The sequence below is a fragment of the Schistocerca cancellata genome, chromosome 10 (genome assembly GCF_023864275.1).
Source record: "Schistocerca cancellata isolate TAMUIC-IGC-003103 chromosome 10, iqSchCanc2.1, whole genome shotgun sequence".
Classification (NCBI taxonomy): domain Eukaryota; kingdom Metazoa; phylum Arthropoda; class Insecta; order Orthoptera; family Acrididae; genus Schistocerca; species Schistocerca cancellata.
Genome location: NC_064635.1, coordinates 192,970,485 through 192,998,139, shown reverse-complemented (window position 1 = coordinate 192,998,139; position 27,655 = coordinate 192,970,485). Strand labels below are relative to the sequence as shown.

Here is a 27,655-nt window from a genome sequence, read left to right as displayed (position 1 = left end):
CACACGGAAATAGCCACATATTCGGAAATAAGAGTTATACAGGGTGGTTCATTGATCGTGACAATGCCAAATATCTCACTAAATTAGGTTGAAACGATAAACCTACAAAGAACGAAACTTGTCGAGCTTGAAGGGCGAAACCTGATGGCGCTTTGGTTGGCCCGTTAGATGGCGCTGCCATAGGTCAAACGGATGTCAACTGCGTTTTTTTTTTTTTTTTAATAGGGACCCCCATTTTTACTACATATTCGTGCAGTACCACTTTTTGGACCACTTTTTTCGCTTTGTGATAGATGGCGCCGTAATAGTCCCAAACATACGGCTCACAATTTTAGACGAACAGTTGGTAATGGGTAGGTTTTTTAAAATAAAATACAGAACGTAGGTACGCTTGACCATTTTATTTCGGTTGTTCCAATGTGATACATGTACCTTTGTGAAAATATCATTTCTGAGAACGCATACTGTTACAGCGTGATTACCTGTAAATACCACATTAATGCAATAAATGCTGAAAATGATGTTCATCAACCTCAATGCACTTGGCAATACGTGTAACGACATTCCTCTCAACAGCGTGTAGTTCGCCTTCCGTAATGTTCGCACATGCATTGACAATGCACTGACGCATGTTGTCGGGCGTTGTCGGTCGATCACGATAGCAAATATCCTTCAACTTTCCCCACAGAAAGAAATCCGGTGAACGTGCTTACCTTGGTATGGTGCTACGACAACCAATCCACCTGTCATGAAATACGGCATTCAATACCGCTTGAACCTCACGCGAGCTACATGCCGGACATCCATCATGTTGGAAGTACATCGCCATTCTGTCATGCAGTGACACATCTTGTAGTAACATCGGTTGGACGTTACGTAGGAAATCAGCATACATTGCACCATTTAGATTGCCATCGATAAAATGGGGGGACCAATTATCGTTCCTCCCATGATGCCGCACCATACATTAACCCGCCAAGGTCGCTGATGTTCCACTTGTTGCAGCCATCGTGGATTTTCCGTTGTCCAATAGTGCATATTATGCCGGTTTACGTTACCGCTGTTCGTGAATGACGCTTCGTCGCTAAATAGAACGCGTGCAAAAAATCTGTTGTCGTCCCGTAATTTCTCTTGTGCCCAGTGGCAGAACTGTACACGGCGTTCAAAGTCGTCGCCATGCAATTCCTGGTGCATAGAAATATGGTACGGATGCAATAGATGTTGATGTAGCATTCTCAACACCGACGTTTTTGAGATTCCCGATTCTCGCGCAATTTGTCTGCTACTGATGTGCGGATTAGCCGCGACAGCAGCTAAAACACCTACTTGGGCATCATCATTTGTTGCAGGTCGTGGTTGACGTTTCACATGTGGCTGAACACTTCCTGTTTCCTTAAATAACGTAACTATCTGGCGAACGGTCCGGACACTTGGATGATGTCGTCCAGGATACGGAGCAGCATACATGGCACACGCCCGTTGGGCATTTTGATCACAATAGCCATACAGCAACACGATATCGACCTTTTCCGCAATTTAACACGGATAATGTATCACGAAGCAAATACCGTCCGCACTGGCGGAATGTTACGTGATACCACGTACTTATACGTTTGTGACTATTACAGCGCCATCTCTCACAAAGCGAAAAAAGTGGTCCTACGAAAAAAAAAACATTCATATTTCTTTACGTACTACACGAATATGTAATAAAAATGGGGGTTCCTATTTAAAAGAAAACGCAGTTGATATCCGTTTGACCCACGGCAGAGCCATCTAGCGGGCCAGCCATAGCGCCATCTGGTTTCCACCTTCAAGCTCGACAAGTTTCGTTCTTTGTAGTTTTTTCGTTTGATGTTTATTTCGCGAGATATTTGGCCCAGTCACTATCAACGGACCACCCTGTATATTTGTGAGATGGCAAAATATGAAATTTATTGTTGCTAGTTTCAGTCTCAGTAATTAAAGCTCTCCTTTTCGACATCGAATACGCATAACATCGTGTGTATTGAACCGGTGACCTAGAAACGACAGAGAGGCTTCGTATCGGCATAGCCTTCAGTGGTTCACAACCCCCAACAAGCTACAGCAGTCCACCCACCCCACCGCCGCCCCACACCGAACCCAGGGTTATTGTGCCATTCGGCCCCCAGTGGACCTCCCGGGAACGTCTTGTACCAGACCAGTGAAACCCCAAATGTTTGCATGATAGAGTAATTCTGGTGTACACGTATGTGGAGACAGTGTTTGCGCAGCAATCGCCGACGACTGAGGCGAAATAAGGGGAACCAGCCGGCATTCGCCGAGACAGATGGAAAACCGCCTTAAAAACCATCCACAGGCTGGCCGGCACACCGGACCTCGACACTAATTCGCCGGGCGGATTCGTGCCGGGGACCGACACGCCTTCCCGCTCGGGAAGCAGCGCGTTAAGACCGCGCGGGCTAGCCGGGCGGGCTTAGGCAGAACACACTTGTATTACATTCCCAGAACATGTTCATAACGGATGCGAATATACAGCCATCGACTCTGTAAACCGTGATATTATCTCTTAAACTAGAGCTGCGTCCCATATCTCGCTTGTCATAGTATCTCTTGAAGGTTTAGATTGATGCATTCTTAACTGAAGTTCAGTGATAAGGAAAGCGTGTTTGTGATACATTTTCAATGCGCCGTCGCCTTGCAACGGCGTAACGCAGCTTTCAATACAAAACAGCTAAATGTGCCAAAATGAGTAAGGCGCCTGCCTCATCGATTGTCGATATTGCGCGTGACGTCAAAATGACGTCAGGCTTCCAGGAAGTGTGGCGAGATGAGCGTCACCGATGGAGTGGCGTTTAGTGAAATTGCACAGTGTCAAATTGGAGCACCCGATCTATTTGACATAATCTCATGGATTCAAATATGTCTAGATCGCACCTGGTGCGTTTATGCTACATTAAATTCAAGACAATAACACACAGTCAAGCACACAAATTCGCAACGTTAATACGCAACACAATTTACTTCCTTTTATTTGTGAATATTTTAAAAAATTTATTCTGAAATATCTCAATATACAGGGTGATTCCGTGATGAAAAAAAAAAAAAAATGTTCGAATGTGTGTGAAATCTTATGGGACTTAACTGCTATCGTCATCAGTCCCTAAGCTTACACACTACTTAACCTAAATTATCCTAAGGACAAACACACACACCCATGCCCGAGGGAGGACTCGAACCTCCGCCGGGACCAGCCGCACACTCCACGACTGCAGCGCCCGAGACCGCTCGGCATTCCGTGATGATGTTACAGATTTTCAGGGATGATAGAGAGGGGTACATGTATGAATCTGTGGTAAGAGACGATAGTTAAGAGACGACTGAGTTGAAAGCGAAAATGTACTCGAGTTCCGCCTCGCCCTCGCACAACCCTCGAACTAAGAGCCCCAACTTCCGAATCCTCACTATGACATACAGAGTTACCGCTGAACACTCTCCAACACCACCAGCCAATTTCTCTTGTTTATGGACAAGTAACAGTGAATATGACGTCAGGCGTAATAACATCAGACTTGGGGGTGCGCTGATGACAGAAAGCATGGGTCACATTTCAGTGGTGTCGGTGGAGTCTATCATCAGGACGGGTTTCACTAGACATAGCCTGCACCTCAACAGGTACGGGAAGGGGAAGTTGGCAACGCTTATAGGTGACAGCATAGGTGGGGTTGGTGGGATCACTCATGGGAAAATTCCTACAGTAGTGGGTGTTAGAGCTGCACCTTTTTTAGATTGAAGTCAGCTGATAGGTATTCCTGCTTAAGGGAAGTCTCTCTAACAAAGGAACCACTTTTGACAAAGCTTAGGTATCCGAGTAATGAGGGAATTAGTATATTTCATCAAAATATACAAGGTATTAGAGATAAAGTTAGTGAACTGCTTATAGATGTTGACTCTGAAATTATTGGTGTATATGAACACTTCTTAAATAAGGAGATCATTCAGAGGCTTCCTTTACCGGGATACAGGTTGGCTGGCAGCTTTTCTAGGAGCTCTTTGCGGTGTGGGGGAGTAGCCATGTATGTGAAAAACGGCATCCCATTTGAGTCAATTGATGTTTCAAAGTACTGCACTGAAAAGGTGTTTGAATGTCGTGCAGGTGTGGTTAAATTTAACGGAGCTAAACTTCTAACTGTTGTTATTTATAGATCCCCAGACTCCGATTTCACAACATTTTTACTAAAGCTAGAGGAGGTTCTTGGTTCACTTTATAGGAAATACAAAAAGTTAGTTATATGTGGTGACTTCAATATTCATTGTATAAGTGATTGTGCAAGGAAGAGGATGCTGGTAGACCTCCTTAATTCATATAATCTTATGCAAACCGTATTCTTTCCAACGAGAGTGCAAGGGAACAGTAGAACAACCATAGACAACATTTTTGTTCATTCCTCATTACTAGAAGGGCATTCTGTTAGCAAAAAGGTGAATGGCCTTTCAGATCATGATGCACAAATTTTAACTCTAAAAGATTTTTGTGCTGCAACACGTGTTAAATATAGTCATCAGATGTTTAGGAAAGCTGATCCAGTTGCTGTAGAGACCTTTGTAAACCTTATCAAGGAACAAGAGTGGCAAGATGTTTATAGCGCTGATACAGTAGACGATAAATATAATGCTTTTCTCAAGACTTTTCTCGTGCTCTTTGAAAGTTGCCTTCCGTTAGAACGTTCAAAACAGGGTACTAGGGTACAGCACTGGGTGGCTGACTAGAGGGATAAGAATATCTTGTACAACAAAGTGGCAATTATGTCAAAACGTTAGAAACAGTCAAAATCTAAATGCAGCAGCCCATTACAAACAGTATTTTAAGGTGCTTAAAAATGTTATTAGGAAGGCATGAAGTATGTGGTATGCAGATAGAATAGCTAAGTCTCAGGATAAAATTAAAACCATGTGGTCAGTCGTAAAGGAAGTGGCTGGTCTGCAGAGACAGGTCGAGGATATAGAATCAGTGCGTAGTGGGAATGTCCGTGTTACTGATAAGTCGCATATATGTACAATATTTAATAATCACTTTCTGAATATAGCAGGTGAACTAAATAGAAACCTAGTCCCAACAGGAAATCATATAGCGCTCTTAGAAAAAAGTGTTCCATGATACTGACAAGAGGGAGATTGAGTTAATAATTAAATCACTAAAGACCAAGAACTCTCATGGATATGACGGGGTATCTAGCAGAATACTGAAGTATTGTTCTATATATGTTAGCCCAGTACTTAGCCATATCTGTAACTTTTCCTTTAGGAATGGTCGGTTTCCTGACCGATTAAAGTACTCGGTAGTGAAGCCACTTTATAAAAAGGGAGACAGGGATAATGTTGACAATTATAGACCTATTTCTATGCCATCGGTGTTTGCTAAAGTTATCGAGAAGGTTGTATATGTAAGGTTACTGAAGCATTTAAATTCACATAATTTGCTGTCAAACGTTCAGTTTGGTTTCAGAAATGGTTTAACAACTGAAAATGCTATATTCTCGTTTCTCTGTGAGGTTTTGGACGGATTAAATAAAAGGTTGCGAACGCTACGTGTTTTCTTTGATTTAACGAAGGCTTTTGACTGTGTTGACCACAAAATGTTACTGCAGAAGTTGGACCATTATGGAGTAAGGGGAGTAGCTTACAATTGGTTCCTCTTACCTTAAGAATAGAAAGCAGAAGGTAATTCTCCGCAATATTGAGAGTGGTAGTGATATTCAGTCCCAATGGGGCACTGTTAAGTGGGGCGTTCCCCGAGGGTCGGTGCTGGGGCCACTGCTGTTTCTTATTTATATAAATGATATGCCTTCTAGTATTTCAGGTGATTCAAAAATATTTCTGTTTGCAGATTACACCAGCTTGATAGTGAAGGATCTTGTGTATTATATTGAAACTGTGTCAAATAACGTAGTTCATGAAGTAAGTTCGTGGCTTGTTGAAAATAATTTGATGCTAAATCACAGTAAGACTCAGTTTTTACAGTTTCTAACTCACAATTCAACAAGAACCGATATTTTGATCAGACAGAATGGGCATATTATAAGCGAGACGGAACAGTTCAAGTTCCTGGGCGTTCGGATAGATAGTAAGCTGTTGTGGAAAGCCCATGTTCAGGATCTTGTTCAGAAACTAAATGCTGCTTTATTTAGCATTAGAACACTATCTGAAATAAGTGACACTTCAACACGAAAAGTAGTCTACTTCGCATATTTCCATACGCTTATGTCGTATGGTATTATTTTTTGGGGTAATTCTTCTGATTCAAAAAGGGTATTTTTGGCTCAAAAACGGGCTGTTCGATCTATATGTGGTGTAAGTTCGAGAACCTCTTGTCGACCCCTATTCAATAGTCTGGGAATTATGACATTGCCCTCACAGTATATATTTTCTTTAATGTCGTTTGCTGTTAGCAATATTAGCCTGTTCCCAAGAGTTAGCAGCTTTCACTCAGTTAATACTAGGCAGAAATCCAATCTGCATGTGGAATGCACTTCCTTGACTCTTGTGCAGAAAGGAGTGCAGTATTCTGCTGCATCCATTTTCAATAAGCTACCACAATAACTCAAAAATCTTAGCAGTACCCCAAACTCTTTTAAGTCTAAACTGAAGAGTTTCCTCATGGCTCACTCCTATTCTGTCGAGGAGCTCCTGGAAGAGCTAAAAAATTAAGCAAATTCCAGTGTTACATTGTTGATTTTCTTTATTTAAATTTACGACTTGTCACCTGAATATGTTTTTTTTTATATTTCATTTTATCTCTTTCTAATATCGTGTTATAATTTCATGTATTGTCTCGTTCCATGACCATGGAGACTTCTCCTTAATTTGGTCCCACGGAACAATAAATAAATACATAAAAAATAAATAAAAGAGAGAGAAAATGCTAAGTTTACGACCTAGTAATGACGAAATCCATTTACCTGTACAAGTTTTACAAGCTGCTACATGTACAACAGTTGTTCTAAACGGCACTCCCAGCGTCAATGCAGGCGTGGCGTCGCCGCATAATGTTATGTCGCACCCGTTCTAATGTCCCCGATGTCACTGGGACAGTGTTGCAGGCAGCTAGACATTTGGCCAAGACCTCGTCTTCTATCTCGACGTGAAATGATAATTACATCAAGACCCTAAGCTTTCGACAGGCGTTGATACATCTCAACGGGGACAGTTGAAAATGTGTGCCCCGACCGGGACTCGAACCCGGGATCTCCTGCTTACATGGGAGACGCTGCATCGACCTGAGCCACCGAGGGCACAGAGGATAGTGCGGCTGCAGGGATTTATCCCTTGCACGCTCCCCGTGAGATCCACATTCCCAACTTAATGTCCACATATTACATTCGTAGTGCCCCTGCCCATTACACTCATTACTCACGGCAGACAATACTACCGAGTCCCTAAGTCCAGCACAGAAGAAGAAGGTCAATGGTCGGTTAGCCTTAACTATATATAGATATATAGTTAAGTCCTTTTCTCAATGGTTTCTTCCTAACAGTAGCCGCAAACTCGAGGAGAAAATAAAAATCCTCCTTCCAGGGGAGATTCAATAAATTTAAAATTACAAGGAAGGTCTGCGTTAGCCGTAATTTTGATGATTTATGAGCAGCAAAATCGATTTTCGATCACATGATGATCATCTTCAGTGCTGGAAGTTAAAAATTTCCATTTTTTTTCCTTTATTGAATTTCGATTCCCCCCGAAGAGGGCGGTCTGGCAGCAGCTTGGTACGCTCCTCTTCGGCCTACAGAATTTTTGAAACATAAGAAGAAGATAAGAAACAAGAAAAGCAGGCGCAAAAACGGTGCCTTAAATTGCGAAACGGCGGAAAATTGTGGAAACTTGAAACATCAAACTAAGGGTTGGAGATGCTAACAAAATACACAGGAAACAGAGAGGTAAAATAGTAGACAGACAATTAAAAGACACCGCGACAGACTCGTTTCTGTTCGCAAGAGATATAAAAATCCCACCCAGCAACAGTATGATTTCTGTTCCCAACACTTTTGAAAGGACGCACAGCACTTAACACTCACTGGAAATACTGCACTAAGAAGATGGCACGAAGATGACACACTACAGCCAAGGGCACATGGGGGGCGGGGGCACCTGGACAGATGAGGGGAAAAAAGGGGGGAGGAGAGGGAATACGAAGGGGGGGGCAGGGCAGAAACGAGAGGGAGTGGGGAAACGCAGATGAGGGAAATGCAAAAGGACTCAGGGGAGAGAAGGGAGGCAGAGAGAGGGTACGCAGGGAAAAAAAATATTGGGATGGAAGGGGGAGGAGGGAGCCCAGTAAAAGGACAGAGGAAGGGAGGGGGAGGTGAGGATCAGAGTTAATAGGAGGGAGAGATAAATGGAGGGAGAGAGGGCATCATCTGGGAGGCGGAATCGACGGAAGCCACCTTGGGAAAGGAGATGAAGGGTGTAGACATGGAGGGTAGGAGGGGTGCGACAGAGGGCGGGGGTTGGAGAGGAGCAACCAGGGGATGAAGGGGATGAAGGCGGTGTGAGGTGTAGAGTATGCGGATATGTTCGAGGAATAGGAGCAGATGGGGGAAAGGAATCAGGTCGTAGAGGATCCGCATGGGGGAAAAAATGTTCACATAGCAATGAGTGAATAAGAAACAAAAGACGACAAATACACCTGAGTAAAAACAAACTGTTGGTAAGAACATACCTTTAGCGTACAAATTAAAGCTCGTAGGCATTGGTGTCTAGTTATTAGCAGTAACAGAAGCTATGGAACGATCACAGTAACTGAAGCCGCTGTTTACATTCACCTATACAGCAGACCTCGTTGTGACAGGGGCTTGGAACACCCTCTATGTGACATGTGTCACGTGAAGACTTAACATTACTTTATTTGGCAAGAGATTACCACAAAATACCCAATTTGCACTTGCAAATTATTAATTGAACATTTCAGATTTAAAATTGTACATTAAAAATGTATGGCAAAAAGGAAGGGGGAAATGCACATCTTGCCAACATACACTGGCGTGTTATTTTCAAAACAACTTAAAAAAAATATATGCAAGAATAAAAATCAACAGGTGAATTATAAGGTGTCAGATTACAGGACTAGTAAAGAAGAAAAATATACAAATAACATGACATCAAATGTAACAGAATTTGTTATAGCACAGTGACCGCCATCTGGCGTGGGAAGTCAGGGGTGCAAAGTTCTAAATTTACGTAAAATATTGCATTGAAACCAAGAACTCAAATACATAAATAGTGGTAATTGTACAATATATGCCACGATTTAATAGGTCAAAATGTCATGAAACACATTATGCTTTATAAAAAAATGTTTAGGGTGCAGACTAACAATTTTTATCGTATTTAACGACATGATGATACACACATCTCATTCGTGCCGTTGGGACATGTTAACACATTACAACTATTTCTGAGGCTTAATTACGTCCCACCCGGTCTCCATCTCTCCACACTCCTTACCCTCTCCCGAGGTGGCTTCCGCCGGCTCCCTCTCCCTGATCATGCCCTCCTCCCCTCCATCTACCCCTCCTACCAACTTTGATCCTCCCACCCTCCGCCTGTGCTTGCTCCTCTGGGCACCCTCCCTCCCTTCTCTCCCTTTTCCCTCCCTCCTCCATTTCTCCCCGGTCCTCCCCCGGGCCCCCCGGCTTCCCCTCTCCTGTCCCTCTCCTTCTGCCCCTGTATCATCAGCCATAGGCATCCTTGTTCTCCCCTCTCCCCCACCTCACCCTTCTTCCCCTCTTGGCAGGTCCCCGGACTCGCACACGCTACGTGGACTTTCGCGCGCCGGAGATCTGTGTCTCGTGTATGTGACGTCGTTTTGTGTTTTTAGTGTCCGCCGTCCCGCTTCTACGTTCACTTGTGCCGTCGGATTCATCAGTGTTCTGTGCGCCGTGTCAACGTGTTTTCAGTGTTGTTATCGTCGCGTGTGAACGGCTCCGTGTTTTTTGTGTCCCTGTGACCACTATTTTTTGCCCGTCACTATGTTCTTTCTAATTATCCATCTTGTACTGTTATTGTAACACTGTGGCTGAAGAGCGGCGTAGCATGCCGCTGACAGCCTCCCTCATTGTTCAGGTATTTAAATAAGAATAAAGTAAAAAAAAGGCTTAATTACGAAACATCATCGTAATTATGAAAAGCAGAATAAAAGAACATTGTGGATGCAGAGATCGTTTAGCGAACTGATGAGGAAGAACTACAGTTACAAATTGCAAAGAATTCGTGATATGTTGGCTAGAGACACAAGTGTACGAAATACGGCCAACGCTGACCTTCCTTCTAATTTTATTTATCATATGGTCGTTGTGCATACAGCACTCTATGGCGTCGCCAATCAATCAATCAATTTAGTTAGTCAGGTAACGAGTACTGCACCATCAGACAGACTTTTGCCGTGCCACCCGTTAGAGGAATCACAAAAGTAAGTACGTCACAAGAAGATTGCTGCTCCCCGCTCAATCGAAGGTACACTGACACAAAAAATTATCGCAGTACCAAAAAAAAGTTGTGCAACATAAACGAAAGTTGGCAGGCGTGCTTCTACAGCTGGAAGGTGTTGTCTATCCAGATTTTGCGCCAGCTGCATAAGACTGGCGCCAGTAGGGCCACTACGAGGATGTAAATGAGGTTTGCTTTAAATACACGCTGTAACGGTAGTGAGCGTTAGTTGTCTTTGAGACTGGACGAGGTGAGATGATGTCAGTCAAGAATGTCTTTCAGACGAGACAGACGCCATTACCAACGTCCCGCTGAATTGGACGAGGTCGTGTAATAGGGCTACGAGAAGAGGCATGTGGCTTCAGCGACATTGCAGAAAGACTTCTACATCTACATCTGCATACATACACCGCAATCCACCATACGGTGCGTGGCGGAGGGTACCTCGTGCCACAAGTAGCATCTTCTCTCCCTGTTCTACTCCCTAACAGAACGAGGGAAAAATGACTGCCTATATGCCTCTGTACGAGCCCAAATCTCTCTTATCTTATCTTTGTGGTCTTTCCGCGAAATATAAGTTGGCGGTAGTAAAATTGTACTGCAGTCAGGCTCAAATGCTGGTTCTCTAAATTTCCTCAGTAGCGATTCACAAAAAGAACGCCTCCTTTCCTCCAGAGACTTCCACCCAATTTCCTGAAGCATTTCCGTAACACTCGCGTGATGATCAAACCTACCAGTAACAAATTTAGCAGCCCGCCTCTGAGTTGCTTCTATGTCCTCCCTCAATCCGAACTGATAGGGATCCCAAACGCTCGAGCAGTACTCAAGAACAGGTTGTATTAGTGTTTTAGAAGCGGTATCCTTTACAGATGAACCACATCTCCTCAAAATTCTACCAATGAACCGAAGACGACTATCCCCCTTCCCCACAACTGCCATTACATGCTTCCCCTTCTAACAGCCGTGTACCGCAAGTCTCTAGAGGAACAGAAGGTTCCAAATGATTGGAAAAGAGCACAGGTAGTCCCAGTCTTCAAGAAGGGTCGTCGAGCAGATGCGCAAAACTATAGACCTATATCTCTGACGTCGATCTGTTGTAGAATTTTAGAACATGTCTTTTGCTCGCATATCATGTCGTTTTTGGAAACTCAGAATCTACTATGTAGGAATCAACATGGATTCCGGAAACAGCGATCGTGTGAAACCCAACTCGCTTTATTTGTTCATGAGACCCAGAAAATATTAGATACGGGCTCCCAGGTAGATGCTATTTTTCTTGACTTCCGGAAGGCGTTCGATACAGTTCCGCACTGTCGCCTGATAAACAAAGTAAGAGCCTACGGAATATCAGACCAGCTGTGTGGCTGGATTGAAGAGTTTTTAGCAAACAGAACACAGCATGTTGTTATCAACGGAGAGACGTCTACAGATATTAAAGTAACCTCTGGCGTGCCACAGGGGAGTGTTATGGGACCATTGCTTTTCACAATATATATAAATGACCTAGTAGATAGTGTCGGAAGTTCCATGCGGCTTTTCGCGGATGATGCTGTAGTATACAGACAAGTTGCAGCTTTAGAAAATTGTAGCGAAATGCAGGAAGATCTGCAGCGGATAGGCACTTGGTGCAGGGAGTGGCAACTGACCCTTAACATAGACAAATGTAATGTATTGCGAATACATAGAAAGAAGGATCCTTTATTGTATGATTATATGATAGCGGAACAAACACTGGTAGCAGTTACTTCTGTAAAATATCTGGGAGTATGCGTGCGGAACGATTTGAAGTGGAATGATCATATAAAATTAATTGTTGGTAAGGCGGGTACCAGGTTGAGATTCATTGGGAGAGTCCTTAGAAAATGTAGTCCATCAACAAAGGAGGTGGCTTACAAAACACTAGTTCGACCTATACTTGAGTATTGCTCACCAGTGTGGGATCCGTACCAGATCGGGTTGACTGAGGAGATAGAGAAGATCCAAAGAAGAGCGGCGCGTTTCGTCACAGGGTTATTTGGTAACCGTGATAGCGTTACGGAGATGTTTAACAAACTCAAGTGGCAGACTCTGCAAGAGAGGCGCTCTGCATCGCGGTGTAACTTGCTCGCCAGGTTTCGAGAGGGTGCGTTTCTGGATGAAGTATCGAATATATTGCTTCCCCCTACTTATACCTCCCGAGGAGATCACGAATGTAAAATTAGAGAGATTAGAGCGCGCACAGAGGCTTTCAGACAGTCGTTCTTACCGCGAACCATACGCGACTGGAACAGGAAAGAGAGGTAATGACAGTGGCACGTAAAGTGCCCTCCGTCACACACCGTTGGGTGGCTTGCGGAGTATAAATGTAGATGTAGATGTTCCACTTCATATCGCTCTGCAATGTTACCCCCAAATATTTAATCGACGTGACTGTGTCAAGCGCTACTCTACTAATGGAGTATTCAAACATTACCGTATTCTTTTTCCTATTCATCTGCATTAATTTACATTTATCTATATTTAGAGTTAGCTGCCATTCTTTGCACCAATCGCAAATCCTGTCCAAGTCATCTTGTATCCTCCTACAGTCACTCAACGACGACACCTTCCCGAACACCACAGCATCATCAGCAAACAACCGCACATTGCTATGCACCCTATCCAAAAGATCATTTATGTAGATAGAAAACAACAGCGGACCTACCAGACTTCCCTGGGGCACTCCAGATGATACCCTCACCTCCGATGAACACTCACCATCGAGGACAACGTACTGGGTTCTCTTACTTAGGAAGTCTTCGAGCCACTCACGTACTTGCGAACCAATCCCATATGCTCGTACCTTAGTTAGGAGTCTGCAGTGGGGCACCGAGTCAAACGCTTTCCAGAAGTCACGAGAATGCACAGTCGGACGACCTCGTGGCTCTACCGAGAGGGAAGACAATCGTGTTAGGCATATCGTTGTGTCACATCGTACAGCATCTGCAGCAGGAGTTTGAGCAGCAGTTGGCACTACAGTAACACAATGGTTACAAATCGCTTGCTCCAAGGAGACCTCCGAGCCATCTGGTATATAGCGTCCATTCCACTGACCCCAAACCACCACCATCTGCGACTTCAGTGATGTCAAGCGAGAGGTCACTGTAAGGCAGGTTGGAGATCTGTTCTGTTTTCTGATGAAAGCTGGTTTTGGCCTCGGTGCCAGTGATGGCTATGTGCTGGTTAGAAGGACGCCAGTTGACGTCCTGGAACCAGTCTGAGTGCTAGACGCACTGGACCGTCACCTGGAGTTACGGTCTGGGGTGCGATTTCATAGGACAGCAGGACCACCCTCGTGCTTATCCCACGCACCCTGACTGGCGATTCGACCTGTTGTGCTGCCATTCGTAAACGGATTCCAACGGGTGTCTTCCAACAGGATAACGCTCGCTCACAAACCGCTGTTGTAACGCAACATGCTACGCAGAGAGCTGACATGTTGCGTTGGCCTGCTCGATCACCAGATCTGTCTCCAGTTGAGCGCAAAGGCATATCATCGCACAACTCCAGCGTCAACCACAAACAGCTCCAACCGTTCCTGTACTCACAGACGAAGTGCAACGGCGATGGAACTCCATCTCACAAACCGACATTCGGAACCTGTAAACACAATGCACGCACGTTTACATGCTTGCATTCTACATTGTGGCGGTTGTTAATATACGAACATTTCACATTTGCATTGGCTTATCTCGCGCGTACCTTAACCTGTGATAATGCAATGTTAAAGTCTGAAATATGTGACGTAGACAAGTACACTATTTGCCATTAAAACCGCTACACCACAAAGATGACGTGCTACAGACGCAAAATTTAACCGACAGGAAGAAGATGCTGCGGTATGCAAATGATTAGCTTTTTAGACCATTCACACAAGTTTGGCGCCGGTGGCGACACCTACAACGTGCTCACATGAGGAAAGTTTCCAATCGATTTCTCATACACAAACAGCAGTTGACCGGCGTTGCCTGGAGAAATGTTGCCTCGTTAAGGAGGAGAAATGCGTACCATCACGTTTCCGACTTTGATAAAGGTCGGATTGTAGCCTATCGCGATTGCGGTTTATCATATCGCGACGTATCTGCTCGCGTTGGTCGAGATCCAACGACTGTTAGCAGAATATGGAATCGCTGGGGCCAGGAGCGTGATACGGAACGCCGTGCCGGATCCCAACGGCCTCGTATCACTAGCAGTCGAGATGACAGGCATCTTATCCGCATGGCTGTAACGGATCGTGCAGCCACGTCTCGATCCCTGAGTCAACAGATGGGGACGTTTGCACGAACAGTTTGACGACGTTCGCAGCAGCATGGACTATCATCTCGGAGACCATAGCTGTGGTTACCCTTGACGCTGCATCACAGACAGGAGCGCCTGCGACGGTGTAATCAACGACTAACCTGGGTGCACGAATGGCAAAACGACATTTTTTCGGACGAATCCAGGTTCTGTTTACAGCATCATGATGGTCGCATCCGTGTTTGCCGATATCGTGGTGAACGCACTTTGGAAGCGTGTATTCGTCATTGCCATACTGGCGTATCACCCGACGTGATGGTACGGGGTGCCATTGGTTACACGTCTCGGTCACCTCTTGTTCGCATTGACGGCACTTTCAACAGTGGACGTTACATTTCAGATGTGTTACGACCCGTGGCTCTACTCTTTATTCGATCCCTGCGAAACCCTACATTTCAGCAGGATAATTCACGACCGCAGGTTGCAGGTCCTATACAGACCTCTCTGGATACAGAAAATGTTCGACTGCTGCCCTGGCCAGCAAATTCTCCAAATCTCTCACCAAGTGAAAACGTGTGGTCAATGGCGGACGAGCAACTGGCTCGTCACAATACGCCAGTCACTACTCTTGATGAACTGCGGTATCGTGTTGAAGCTGCCTCGTCAGCTGTGCCTGTACACGCCATCCAAGCTCTGACTCAATGCCGTGGCGTATCAAGGCCGTTATTACGGCCAGAGGTGGTTGTTCTGGGTACTGATTTCTCAGGATCTATGCATCCAAACTGCACGAATCACATGTTCTAGTATAATATATTTGTGCAATGAATACAAATTTATCATCTGCATTTCTTCTTGGTGTAGCATTAATGGCCAGTAGTGTATATCCCAAAATTTCATTCCTCTACCTTATTACTTTTTGGTGCTGCGATTTTTTAATGCGTAAGTGTATATGAGCCGTGGCGTGACGAGCTTCTTGCCAGGTAGCTCTACAGAGTACAGCAGGCACGAAGCCTGCAGTTGCCAGACAGAGAGTATGGCAGTACTCACCGAGCATGGCGAACGAGTCTGTGGTGTCGGAGCGTCTCTGCGCCGTGGCGTCCCCATGTCGCACAGTGATTCCGGCGGCCAGTCCGAAGGCGGCGCCGAACATGTGCACGTACAGGGAACCGCCCGCGTCCGCCGCCTGTGGACAGACAGGCAGAGGCCTCTAGCGACATGCTGCACCACACAGGTTTCCATTACACTCCTCTCTTCGAGCAACGTAAGGTATTGTGTATTGAACCCAGGACCTAGACGGGGAGCCTTCGACCCGCTGTAGCCCTCAGAGGTCCACAACCTCCAACAGGTACAGGAGTCCACCCGCCCAACCGCCGCCCCACACCGAACCCAGGGTTATTGTGTGCGGTTCGGCCCCCAGTCTCCCCCCCCCCTCCCACCCCTCACCTGTGGGTACGTTTCATGCCAGAAGAGTGTAACCCCAAATGTTTCCGTGGTAGAGTAATTATGGTGTATGTGTATGTATAAGCAGTGTTTGCACAGCAATTGCCGACATAGTGCAACTAAGGCGGAATAAGAGGAACCAGCCGAGGCAGATGGAAACCCACATTGTATTGTATTGTATGTTAACCAGAGACCTAGAAACGATGGAGAGACTCCGTCCCCGCTGCAGCCGCAGTGGTCCACAACCCCACAACGACTACCGCAGACCACTTCAGCCCTCCACCTCCCCACACCGAACCCAGGGTTATTGTGGTGTTCAGCCCCCGGTGGACCCCCCAAGGAACGTTTCACATCAGACGAGTGTAACCCCTATGTTTGTGTGCTAGAGTAATGGTGGTGTACGCGTACGTGGAGAACTTGTTTGCGCAGCAATCGCCTATATAGTGTAACTGAGGCGGAATAAGGGGAACCAGCCCACATTTGCCGCGGAAGATGGAAAACCGCTTAAAAACCATCCACAGACTGGCCGGTTCATCGGACCTTGACACAAATCCACCGGACGGATTCGAGCCGGGGACCAGGCGCTCCTTCCCGCCTGGAAAGTCGTGCGTTAGACCGAACGGCCAGACTGGCTGGCATACCGGACCTCGACACTAATCCGCCACGTGGATTTGTGCTGGGGCCCGGCATGCCTTCCCGCTCTGGAAGCAGATCATTAGACCGCGCTGCTAGCCAGGCGAAAACTTTCCTGATGTTCATTCACAAAGTTTTCATGTTGATGCTAGGTAAAATAACATCTTAGACACTTGTAATGTGTGTGATCAATGTGATGTATGAATCGGAACATAAAGAATAGCTACTAAATGTTCCACACATACTACCGGGCGATCAAAAAGTCAGTACAAATTTGAAAATTGAATAAATCACGGAATAATGTAGATAGAGAGGTACAAATTGACACACATGCTTGGAATGACATGGGGTTTTATTAGAACCAAAAAAATACAAAAGTTCAAAAAATGTTCGGCAGATGGCGCTTCATCTGATCAGAATAGCAATAATTTGCATAACAAACTAAGACAAAGCAAAGATGGTGTTCTTTACAGAAAATCCTCAATATGTCCACCACCATTTCTCAACAATAGCTGTAGTCGAGGAATAATGTTGTGAACAACACTGCAAAGCATGTCCGGAGTTATGGTGAGGCATTAGGGTCGGATGTTGTCTTTCAGCATCCCTAGAGATGTCGGTCGATCATGATACACTTGCAACTTCAGGTAACCCCAAAGCCAATAATTGCACGGACTGAGGTCTGGGGACCTGGGAGGCCAAGCATGACGAAAGTGGCGGCTGAGCATACGATAATCACCAAACGACGCGCGCAAGAGATCTTTCACGCGCCATCTGTCGGACATTTTGTGAACTTTGTTTTTTTTTGTTGTAATAAAACCCCATGTCATTCCAAGTTTACCTCTCTATCGACATTATTCCGTGGTTTATTAAGTTTTCAAATTTATACTGACTTTTTTATCACGCTCTATATACCAACACTTCATGATCCTGGTTATCATTTTCATTAAGTGTATTCTGCGGCTTCAGGTTCAAATTAATCGGCCTCTTCACTTCAGGCATGAAATCTGCTTGTTTTTTTAAAGTGACATATAAACTGCTTTGCGAACCGTAGATTGAGCAGTTTAGAGCAATAAAATTATACCTTGTGGTTTGGGCCCTTATGGCAATGAATATCACAAAAATCTATGAGTACCTGTAGTGAATGTTCATAATATATACAATTTCGTCCCACAACACAAATAAAGATGTCAGCAGCATGCATATGAGCTATAAGGTCCAGTCAAACGAAAACAGGGCAGATGGGGGAAAGTAGGTAATCTCTTCATTTTCAACAAAGGGCGATCAAAAAATTTCCGTTCTAAGGCTGTACAGTCCAGAATCGGTGCGCTAATCAGTCAAAATCGTCGTGAACATTGAAGCAATTACCCCACCGACACACACCACGTTGAAGATACGCATTTGATGAAACACCGTGTCCTTCTGAGTTGAAGTTGACAGGAATCGTCAGCCTTTTTTAAGGGATCGAAGGCATTATAATCGCATAGCGAGAGATCAGCGCTAAAGGAAGCATGCTGTAAAGTCTCTTACTTGAGTTGGCCTAACTTGTCCATTAATAAAAAATGTTCAAATGTGTGTGAAATCTTATGGGACTTAACTGCTACGGTCATCAGTCCCTAAACTTACACACTACTTAACCTAAATTATGCTGAGGACAAACACACACACCCATGCCCGAGGGAGGACTCGAACCTCCGCTGGGACCAGACTCCATGACTGCAGCGCCTAGACCGCACGGCTAATCCCGCGCGGCTGTGCCTTAATATATTTGCGATATGGGGACGAGCGTTATCAGGAAACAGTAGCATCCCTTGTCGCACTGTACCATAATGGATGTCTTCTGGTGTTTGTCCTTTGGCGGCCCAGAAAAGAATAACAGCACATGGGTTCTGTTTTGACACATTCGGTATTAAGTTTGCTTTACTTCAGGTTTCGGCAGTCAGTGCACACCGGACCTCGACACTAATCCGCCGGGCGGATTCTTGCCGGGGCCGGCACACCTTCCCGCTCGGGAAGCAGCGCGTCAGACCGCGCGGCTAGCCAGGCGGGCATAATGTAAGGTAAATACACCTCATCAAAAGTATCCGGATACTCCTATGATATGCAGAATTGAATGCTGATGTCACGATGGCCTTACCAGTCAATATATAAGGAGGTGAGATGGTGAATACTCAGTATTGTAGAACACTCAGTATAATGTCGTTTATTGAAATTAAACTACACTTCTCGAACAATCAATATATCCACACAAAAACATATAACTCGTAGCGTCGGTGAGAGCAAGTTCTGTTTGTTTTGAAGAATTGTTTTCCTCTTGGTTGCGCCTGCAAGTGCTTGCATATGTTATATGGTACACAGGGGTGTCTTGAGTGTAGTCTGCCTGGCAGGGGCCATCTGTGACAGACGTAACATGGGAAGTGGGGAATGGTGTTGTCAGCAGAGAAGCAGTAGACTTGTCATTGGACTTCAGCTGACAAGGGGAGGTCACGACGTTGGTATCACGGATTTACTTCAAACTTTGCACCCTTTTAGTAGGCCATTAAAACAACATAATGTGCAAGTGGTAAGGCTCACTACTCTGGCAATTTCGGGAAAATCGCAAGAGAAGTTTTACACGTCTATTAAGTAACTGATGTATCTGTGAGTAGGTGACAGACGTTACAGTTCATGGTGGTCAGGTGGTAGTCTGCTCTGCATGGTACCTTACTGTCAATGGGAAGCAAGTATGCCAGTCACACCTTCACAGAATTCACCTTGCAGACATCCCGCTGTGTGTGGACTGTGATGTTATGGACACAGACAAGCATCCTCTGGTGCGTATATCGGCAAGAGGTGTTAATGGTGAGACAGATGTTGTCCCTAATTATCCATACGACTCCTCATGATATACCTACTCAACTGCTCTTTCCGCACACGGGACACTTCCTGCAAGAGAAGACGAACTCCGTGAAGTGGATCTGTGGACACGCAACTCACTACTTGTTTTCTGATGGCGAAAATAGTATCCTTGACTTTCGGCAGTTCCTTCATGAACGTCATTGTGCAGTTGTCCGCAATCCAAAATATAGACAATTTTTCTCCAATTTCCTTGCAGTGTCTTCCTTAACCCATCCCAGAGCTGTAACGTTCCTGTCATGAATAGTTGCTCCCCGTCTCTTCCTCACTTAGAACCGATATATTCACTGGTCATCGGAATGTTTGTCTCTGAAAAATTATTTGTTATGGTCTCAATTCGAATGACGTCTTTCTGCGGCATCCACCTCACACGACACCGGTTTCCTGATATTCTCGGTGATATTAATGACAAAAATAAATAAATAAATTTAAAAAAGAACGAAAAGTAATATAAATAAATGAACGATTTAAGAATATCTGTAGAAAAAAAATTATGACAAATATAAAAAAATGCAACGGAATACCTAGCAACAGATATTGGCCAGATAAAGTGGGTAAATAAATTTAAATATTTGGGAGAAATTATCCAAAAAAATGGTTTAGAAAAATTCGCTATAGAAGAAAGAGTACTTAAAATGGAGAGAGCTTATGGAATAATCAGGAATGTCTACAAAAGGTGTCTGTCTAAAAATTTGCAGATACAGCACTAAAACACAGTAGTAAAATCAGAATGTCTTTATGCAAGTGAATCTTTAGTACTGAACTACAAATTACACAAACTTGACGTCCTAGAAAGAAAAAACAATCGAAAAATACTTGGACAACCAAAAAATACAGAGGCATGGAAATTTAAAAGCAATGAAGAAGTTTGTCGCAAAAAAAAAAAAAAAATGGTTCAAATGGCTCTGAGCACTATAGGACTTAATATCTATGGTCATCAGTCCCCTAGAACTTAGAACTACTTAAACCTAACTAACCTAAGGACATCACACACATCCATGCCCGAGGCAGGATTCGAACCTGCGACGGTAGCAGTCGCGCGGTTCCGGACTGATGCGCCTAGAACCCCATGGCCACCGCGGCCGGCAAGTTTATCGCAACATAGAAAACATAAGTGAAACACTACGAAAAAGGCGACTGCTAGTTTTTGGACACTTATAAAGAATGAACAGCAACAGATTAACCAAACAGATTTTTAAATGTCTTTGGGACAAGAAGTCAGCCGGCCGTTTTGGCCGAGCGGTTCTAGGCGCTACAGTCTGGAACCGAGCGACCGCTACGGTCGCAGGTTCGAATCCTGTATCGGGCATGGATGTGTGTGATGTCCTTAGGTTAGTTAGGTTTAAGTAGTTCTATGTTCTAGGGGACTGATTACCTCAGATGTTAAATCCCATAGTGCTCAGAGACATTTGAACCACGGGGAACGAGCGTACGTCGGCAGGTATGGGGTACGGACGGCTCGCCACACATTGTTTAGCGGAGGGTTGTATGTTGTTGTTCGTCGTTGTTACGGGGTTGTCGTGCTCGGCGTCATCGTCGTTGGTAGATCCTCGGTCATGTAACTCAGTTCGACCAGAAAATCGCGGATGTGGGCAAGAGACGGAGGTCAACCACCATGAATTGTAACGTCCGGCCCCTACGCACAGAGACGTCAGTTAAATAACAGACGCGCAAAAATTCTCTTACGATTTTGTCGGAATTGCCAGAGTTGTAGACCTTACTACTTGCACTTTGTGTTACAGTGGACTACTAACGGCGTGCGAAGTTTGAAGTGAACCTGTGTCCTCCGATTATGAGTAAGATATCCATTAGGGACATTTCGGTCCATCTACATCTATTCTCTGAAAACCACTGTGATGTGCTTGGCAGAGGGTACGCCACATTTTACCAGTTATTACGGTTATTTCCCGTTCCATTTATAGCTAATAATTAGCATAACAAGAGATTTTTGGCAAAGATGATGTTGTTTATAAGGAATGCTCAACATGTCGGCTGTCATTTATCAATAATAGCTATAGTAGAGGGTCAATGTTGTGAATAGCACTGTACAGCGTATAAGTAGGTATGATGAGAAACCGGCGTCGGATGTTGGGTTTTAGCGTCCCTAATGACGTCGAACGAACGCGACAGGCTTGCAACTTCAGGTAATCCCGTAGCCAGTAATCAGGTGGGTGGAGGTCTGGGGACCTGTGAGGCGAAGCATGACGGAAGAGACGGCTCAGCAGAGGTCCTCACCAAACGATGTGCGCCAGAGATCTTCCACGCGTGTACCGACAACGGTTGGAGTGCCATCCTGCATAAAAGTCGTACCTTGCATCATACGTTTGTCAGCCAGGCTATGCATGATGTGATTCCGTAACATATGGACGTACCTCGCACCCATCACACTGACAGTCTGAAATACAGCAACGAGCTTTTTCTTGAAGAAAAATAGTCTGATCACGAGTCGTGGCCGGCCGCGGTGGTCTAGCGGTTCTAGGCGCTCAGTCCGGAACCGCGCGACTGCTACGGTCGCAGGTTCGAATCCTGCCTCAGGCATGGATGTGTTGATGTCCTTAGGTTAGTTAAGTTTAAGTAGTTCTAAGTTCTAGGGGACTGATGACCACAGATGTTAAGTCCCATAGTGCTCAGAGCCATTTGAACCATTTTAAACCACGAGTCGTGATTTTCTCGTCATGCAATAGAGGTTTCCATGACTGTGCCAGCATTTTCGGTAGTCCAAATTCAGAACTGTGAGCGATGAAAGACCCTCGGAATATGAAATGGGCTTCATCGGTCCACAACACGTTAGACAACTAATCTTCCCCATTTCTTGAAGTGTCCAGCTCGCAAACGATTTCCACGTCACAATATCGGTGTCTAACAGTTCATGATGATGGGTTTTGTACGCATTGCATTAGAGGGTACTGACCTCTTTTCTTTTGTCATCAGTCTTCTGAGTGGTTTGAAATGGCTCAATGCCAATTCCTTTCCTATGCCAGCCTCTTCATCTCAGAGCAGCCCTTGTCACGGGACCTTCACCCGTTCGACTGCCCTTCTTATGGCGACAGAGTCACAAAGCTGCAGTAGCGGATTCTGATTTCCGATGGCAAAGATTCACTAACAGTGCCTTTTCTAGTAACGTCAACATGCCGCGGTAGCTGGCGCATCTGACTCCCTCTCACAACAGCATTTTATATTTCCTTCTCAAGTCATATCACCAATGTTGTTGTTGCCCAGTGCCATCTAACGGTCGGTTTTTGTCCTCCTTTTTAGTTTCAATAAAACCCTTTCTACCCACATTATTCCGTGAATTAGTGCAAAAAATGCTTCAATTGGCTCTAAGCACTATGTGACTTAACATCTGACGTCATCAGTCCTCTAGAATTAGAAGTACTTAAACCTAACTAAGTCATGGACTGTGCGGCTGGTCCGGGCAGAGGTTCGAGTCCTCCCTCGGGCATGGCTGTGTGTGTTTGTCCTTAGGATAATTTAGGTTAAGTAGTGTGTAAGCTTAGGGACTGATGACCTTAGCAGTTAAGTCCAATAAGATTTCTGATGTGTCGGCAGAAGTGCCAACACTATAGTCAGAGGAGGCCGAAATGCACGCTATAAGCTCACGCAGGCTGGCGTGAGGTCTGAAACAGGATACGTAATGAATGCTATAAAAAAAAAGTGCGTAGCTTTTGGAATACTTAACTTTAATCCACATTTCTAGAACATCGCTCTTGATGATACATTAAAAGAATCGCAATTTCTATACTGGTAATGGCGCCTTGCTAGGTCGTAGCATATGTAGCTGAAGGCTATGCTAACTATCGTCTCGGCAAATGAGATCGTAGTTGTCAGTGAACCATGGCTAGCAACGTCGGCTGTACAACTGGGGCGAGTGCTAGTACGTCTCTCTAGACCTGCCGTGTGGTGGCGCTCGGTCTGCAATTACTGACAGTGGCGACACGCGGGTCCGTCGTATACTAGCGGACCGCGGCCGATTTAAAAACTACCACCTAGCAAGTGTGGTGTCTGGCGGTGACACCACAATTTCACCCACATACACACATTTGAACAAACCTAACTAACCTAAGGACATCAGACACATCCATGCCCGAGGCAGGATTCGAACCTGTGGCCGTAGCAGCACCGCGATTCCGGACTGATGCGCCTAGAACCGCTCGGCCACAGCGGCCGGCCGAATTAGTGTATTTTCAAATGTTAACGGAATATTGGGTCATCCAGTGTATAAATGCCACCTGCCTTGCCGGAGTGGTAACACCGGTTCCCGTCAGATCACCGGTTAAAGCGCTATCGAGCTGAGCTAGCGCTTGGATGGGTGACCATCCGGTCTGCCGAGCTCTGTTGGCAAGCGGGGTGCACTCAGGCAAACTGAGCAGCTACTTGACTGAGAAGTAGCGGCTCCGGTCTCGTAAACTGATATACGGCCGGGAGAGCGGTGTGCTGACCATATGCCCCTCCAAGAGCTGTTCGGACGGAGAAGAGAGCACTATAGAAATAACCTACTAGAGAATCTCGGAAGTGCCGTGAGGTTTTCGCGGGTAATGCTCTTGTATATAGAGATGTCGCAACTCCAGAAAATTGTGGCGAAAAGCTGGAAACCTGAAGAGGATTGACGGTTGATGCAGGGAGTGGCAACTGATCCTCAACGTAAACATATGTAGCGATTTGTGCATAAATAAATGGAAAAACTTATTGTTTGATTACACATCTATCAAATATGTCAGCTTTTTTTCACGAATTTTATCTTTTGAAACGTTCGCAAGACACGAACAGTTAATGAATCATCAATTAAATACTCCGTTGTTGAAACAACTGCAACAAAAATTTTGCTATTTTGAATTTTCTTGATTCGGAAAAAATATTCATTAGGGTAAGAATTAATTCTATCAGCAGTAATCAGATAGTTTTTGAAAACTGGATCCGCACAATTACGCTTCCGATTACCAGGAGCAACAGTAGCCGCATGGTGATTTCATTTTTTCATGACGTGACAAAAAAGTCCTCTATAATGGTTTTGTTATCTTGTGTCGAAATTGGAACATGCGTTATTCTAACATTTTTTTGGGGGTGCATCTGCGATATTGTTAATTCTTGTACTGGTATTTTGGCTGCTAACCTTTCAGCGAGTCTAAATGTGAGTCGCTTGCCGGATTTACACTGATCAGCCAAAATATTATGACCACTGCCCAACGCGACATTGGATGCCGCACTATGGCGTTTCGGGCACGTGACGCGGTAACAAAAGTGTGTAAGCGGGCAGCCACGAACAGATGATCACCCTAACGGAGATACGGGTTGCAAATGGGAAACTCCTCTGAGATAAGAAAGTTTGAGAAAGGACAGATTATTATTACACAGAACCTGTGAACGAGTGTCTCGACAACGGCGAAGGTAGTCGAATGTTCACGTGCTACTGTCGTGAGCATCTAAGGAAAGAGGTAGGACAGTGAAACTACCACAAGGCGCTGAATAGTTGGACATACCGACTCTGCACTGAACCTAGGGTTCGGAGGCTTGTCTGTTCTGTACAGTAGGACAGGTATCTCCGCTGAAAGACCACAATTCTGATGTAGGCACATGTGTTTCGGGGATCACCGTCATCGTACACTGTTGACCATGGAGCTTCGCAGCAGACCACCCCTACGTCTTGACATGTCGACCCAACGACACCGTCTATTACAACTGCAGAGGACTGTAGACCATCGGCATCCGAAGGTCGATCAAAGGAAACGTATCGGTTTTTCGGGTGAATCACATTTTCCCTGGACTAGGTCAAACGGCGGTTCGAAACGTGCATCGCACCACGGACACAGGCTGGTGGGGGCAGTATTACGCTATGGGAGACATTCTCCTGCGTTTGCTTGGGACCTGTGGTTGTCATCGAAGACACGTTGAAAGCTGTAAACCACCTGCATCCCTTCACGCTTCCCCGACGGCGATGTCGTCTTTCAGCATTATAACTGTCCGCATCTCGGAGCGAGAACCGTGCAAAAATGGTTTGAGGAGCATTACAGTGAAGTCACGTTGATGCCTCGGCGAGCAAATCTTATTGCTATATGGCGCCGTCACCACGTGCTAAAATCAGCAACCCGTTATTTCCGCGAATTACACGACCTGTGGCAACGGCCTTGCCGCAGTGGATACACCGATTCCCGTCAGATCACCGAAGTTAAGCGCTATCGGACGTGGCTGGCACTTGCATGGGTGACCATCCGGGCCGCCATGCACTGTTGCCATTTTTCGGGGTGCACTCAGCCTCGTGATGCCAATTGAGGAGCTAATAACGACCGGGAGAGCGGTGTGCTGACTAAATTCCCCTCCTATCCGCATCCTCAACTGAGGATGACTCGGCGGTCGGATGGTCCCGATGGGCCACTTGTGGTCTGCAGACATAGTGTACTCTGTGTACATGACCTGCGCATAGACATCTGATGCCACGTACCTCCACAAACCTACCAAGAAACTGTCGGATCCCTGATACGCAGAGTCAGTGATGTATTTCGTTACAAAGACGGACAAACAAGCTGTTAAGATGGTCGTAATGTTTTGTCTCATGAATGTACAAACCACTTTACATTGTGGAATAAACGCGCATGCGTCAGAGATAACACTGTTGGTAACATGGCTGATAACATGCAACGAGGTTAGAGTAAGGGTGGGATGGTGTCATCTGTGCCGAACACAGACGCCAATTGAAATTCGTCTTCTATCGTGCTGAGTCTTAGAAGTCTGTTTCTCCGTTAAAGCCCTGTGTTAAACATACCGTCTTAGCGTCAGAGTTGAATGTCAATTGAACGCTCAATTGACATTCAACTCTGAGTATGGAATCTGAAGCAGCGTACTTTCGTGGACGAATACTCGTCGTCACATAGAATTTTAGTGTAAGTGCGTCAGTCATAGATAAAATTTTACGCCTTTAAGAGTAAAAGCGCAGTCAGTGAATCCACAGTGCTAAGGAAGTATTTGACTGATTATTAAGGACACGTGTGTTGTAATGCTAGGAAATCAAGAGTTACAACAATATTTCCTTCGAGAGCGGAGACGTGAAATGAGGGGTTTCCATGTGTTGTTGATCTGGAAATACTCGTCTCACTTGAGCAGGTTGCCTGCTATTTGCAATTTCATAGCTTCCAGTCTCCCAGTAGGATGATACTAAACTCACAAGGGAACCTCCCCATCGCACCCCCCTCAGATTTAGTTACAAGTTGCCACAGTGGATAGGCCTTGAAAAACTGAACACAGATCAATCGAGAAAACAGGAAGAAGTTATGTGCAACTATGAAAAAAAAAGCAAAATATACAAACTGACTAATCCATGTGCAAGATATGCAACAGTGAGGGAAACGTAAACTCACGAGCGCAGTGGTCCCGTGCGAAAATTTTAATTTTTTATTTTCAGGCAATTATTATCCGTCCCTCCGATGCGAAGTAACTGCGTCGTAGTGTTGGGACGCTACACCTAAACAAGAAAACCTAAATCGGGCAAGGTAGAAGAATCTTTTGACACATTCGCCAAGTGTACAAGTTAGGTGGGTCGACAACACATTCCTGTCATGTGACGCACATGCCGTCACCAGTGTCGTATGGAATATATCAGACGTGTTTTTCTTTGGAGAAATCGGTTGACCTATGACCTTGCGATCAAATGTTTTCGGTTCCCATTAGAGAGGCACGTCCTTTCGTCTACTAATCGCACGGTTTTGCGGTGCGGTCGCAAAACACAGACACTAAACTTCTTACAGTGAACAGAGACGTCAATGAACGAACGGACAGATCGTAACTTTGCGAAAATAAAAAAAGTAAAATTCTCATGCGAGGGAAGACTTGAACCAAGGACCTCTAGTTCCACAGCTGCTCACGCTAACCACGAGACCACGGCGATTCTGAGCTCACATTATCCTTAATGTTGCCTATAGACTACTCAGTTTGTATATTTTGCTTTTTTTTCATAGTTGGACATAACTTCTTCCTGTTT

At 45.2% G+C, this 27,655-nt stretch overlaps 1 protein-coding gene across 1 annotated transcript in view; it reads right to left on the bottom strand.

Moving 5' to 3' along the window:
• LOC126106246 (ammonium transporter Rh type A-like) overlaps positions 1 to 27,655 on the bottom strand; it is a 191,817-nt gene that overhangs the window by 50,861 nt on the left and 113,301 nt on the right. The window contains exon 4 of the mRNA XM_049912472.1: positions 15,769 to 15,904. Within this exon, the coding sequence (XP_049768429.1) occupies positions 15,769 to 15,904 (136 nt within the window). The remainder of the gene's footprint in view (positions 1 to 15,768; positions 15,905 to 27,655) is intronic.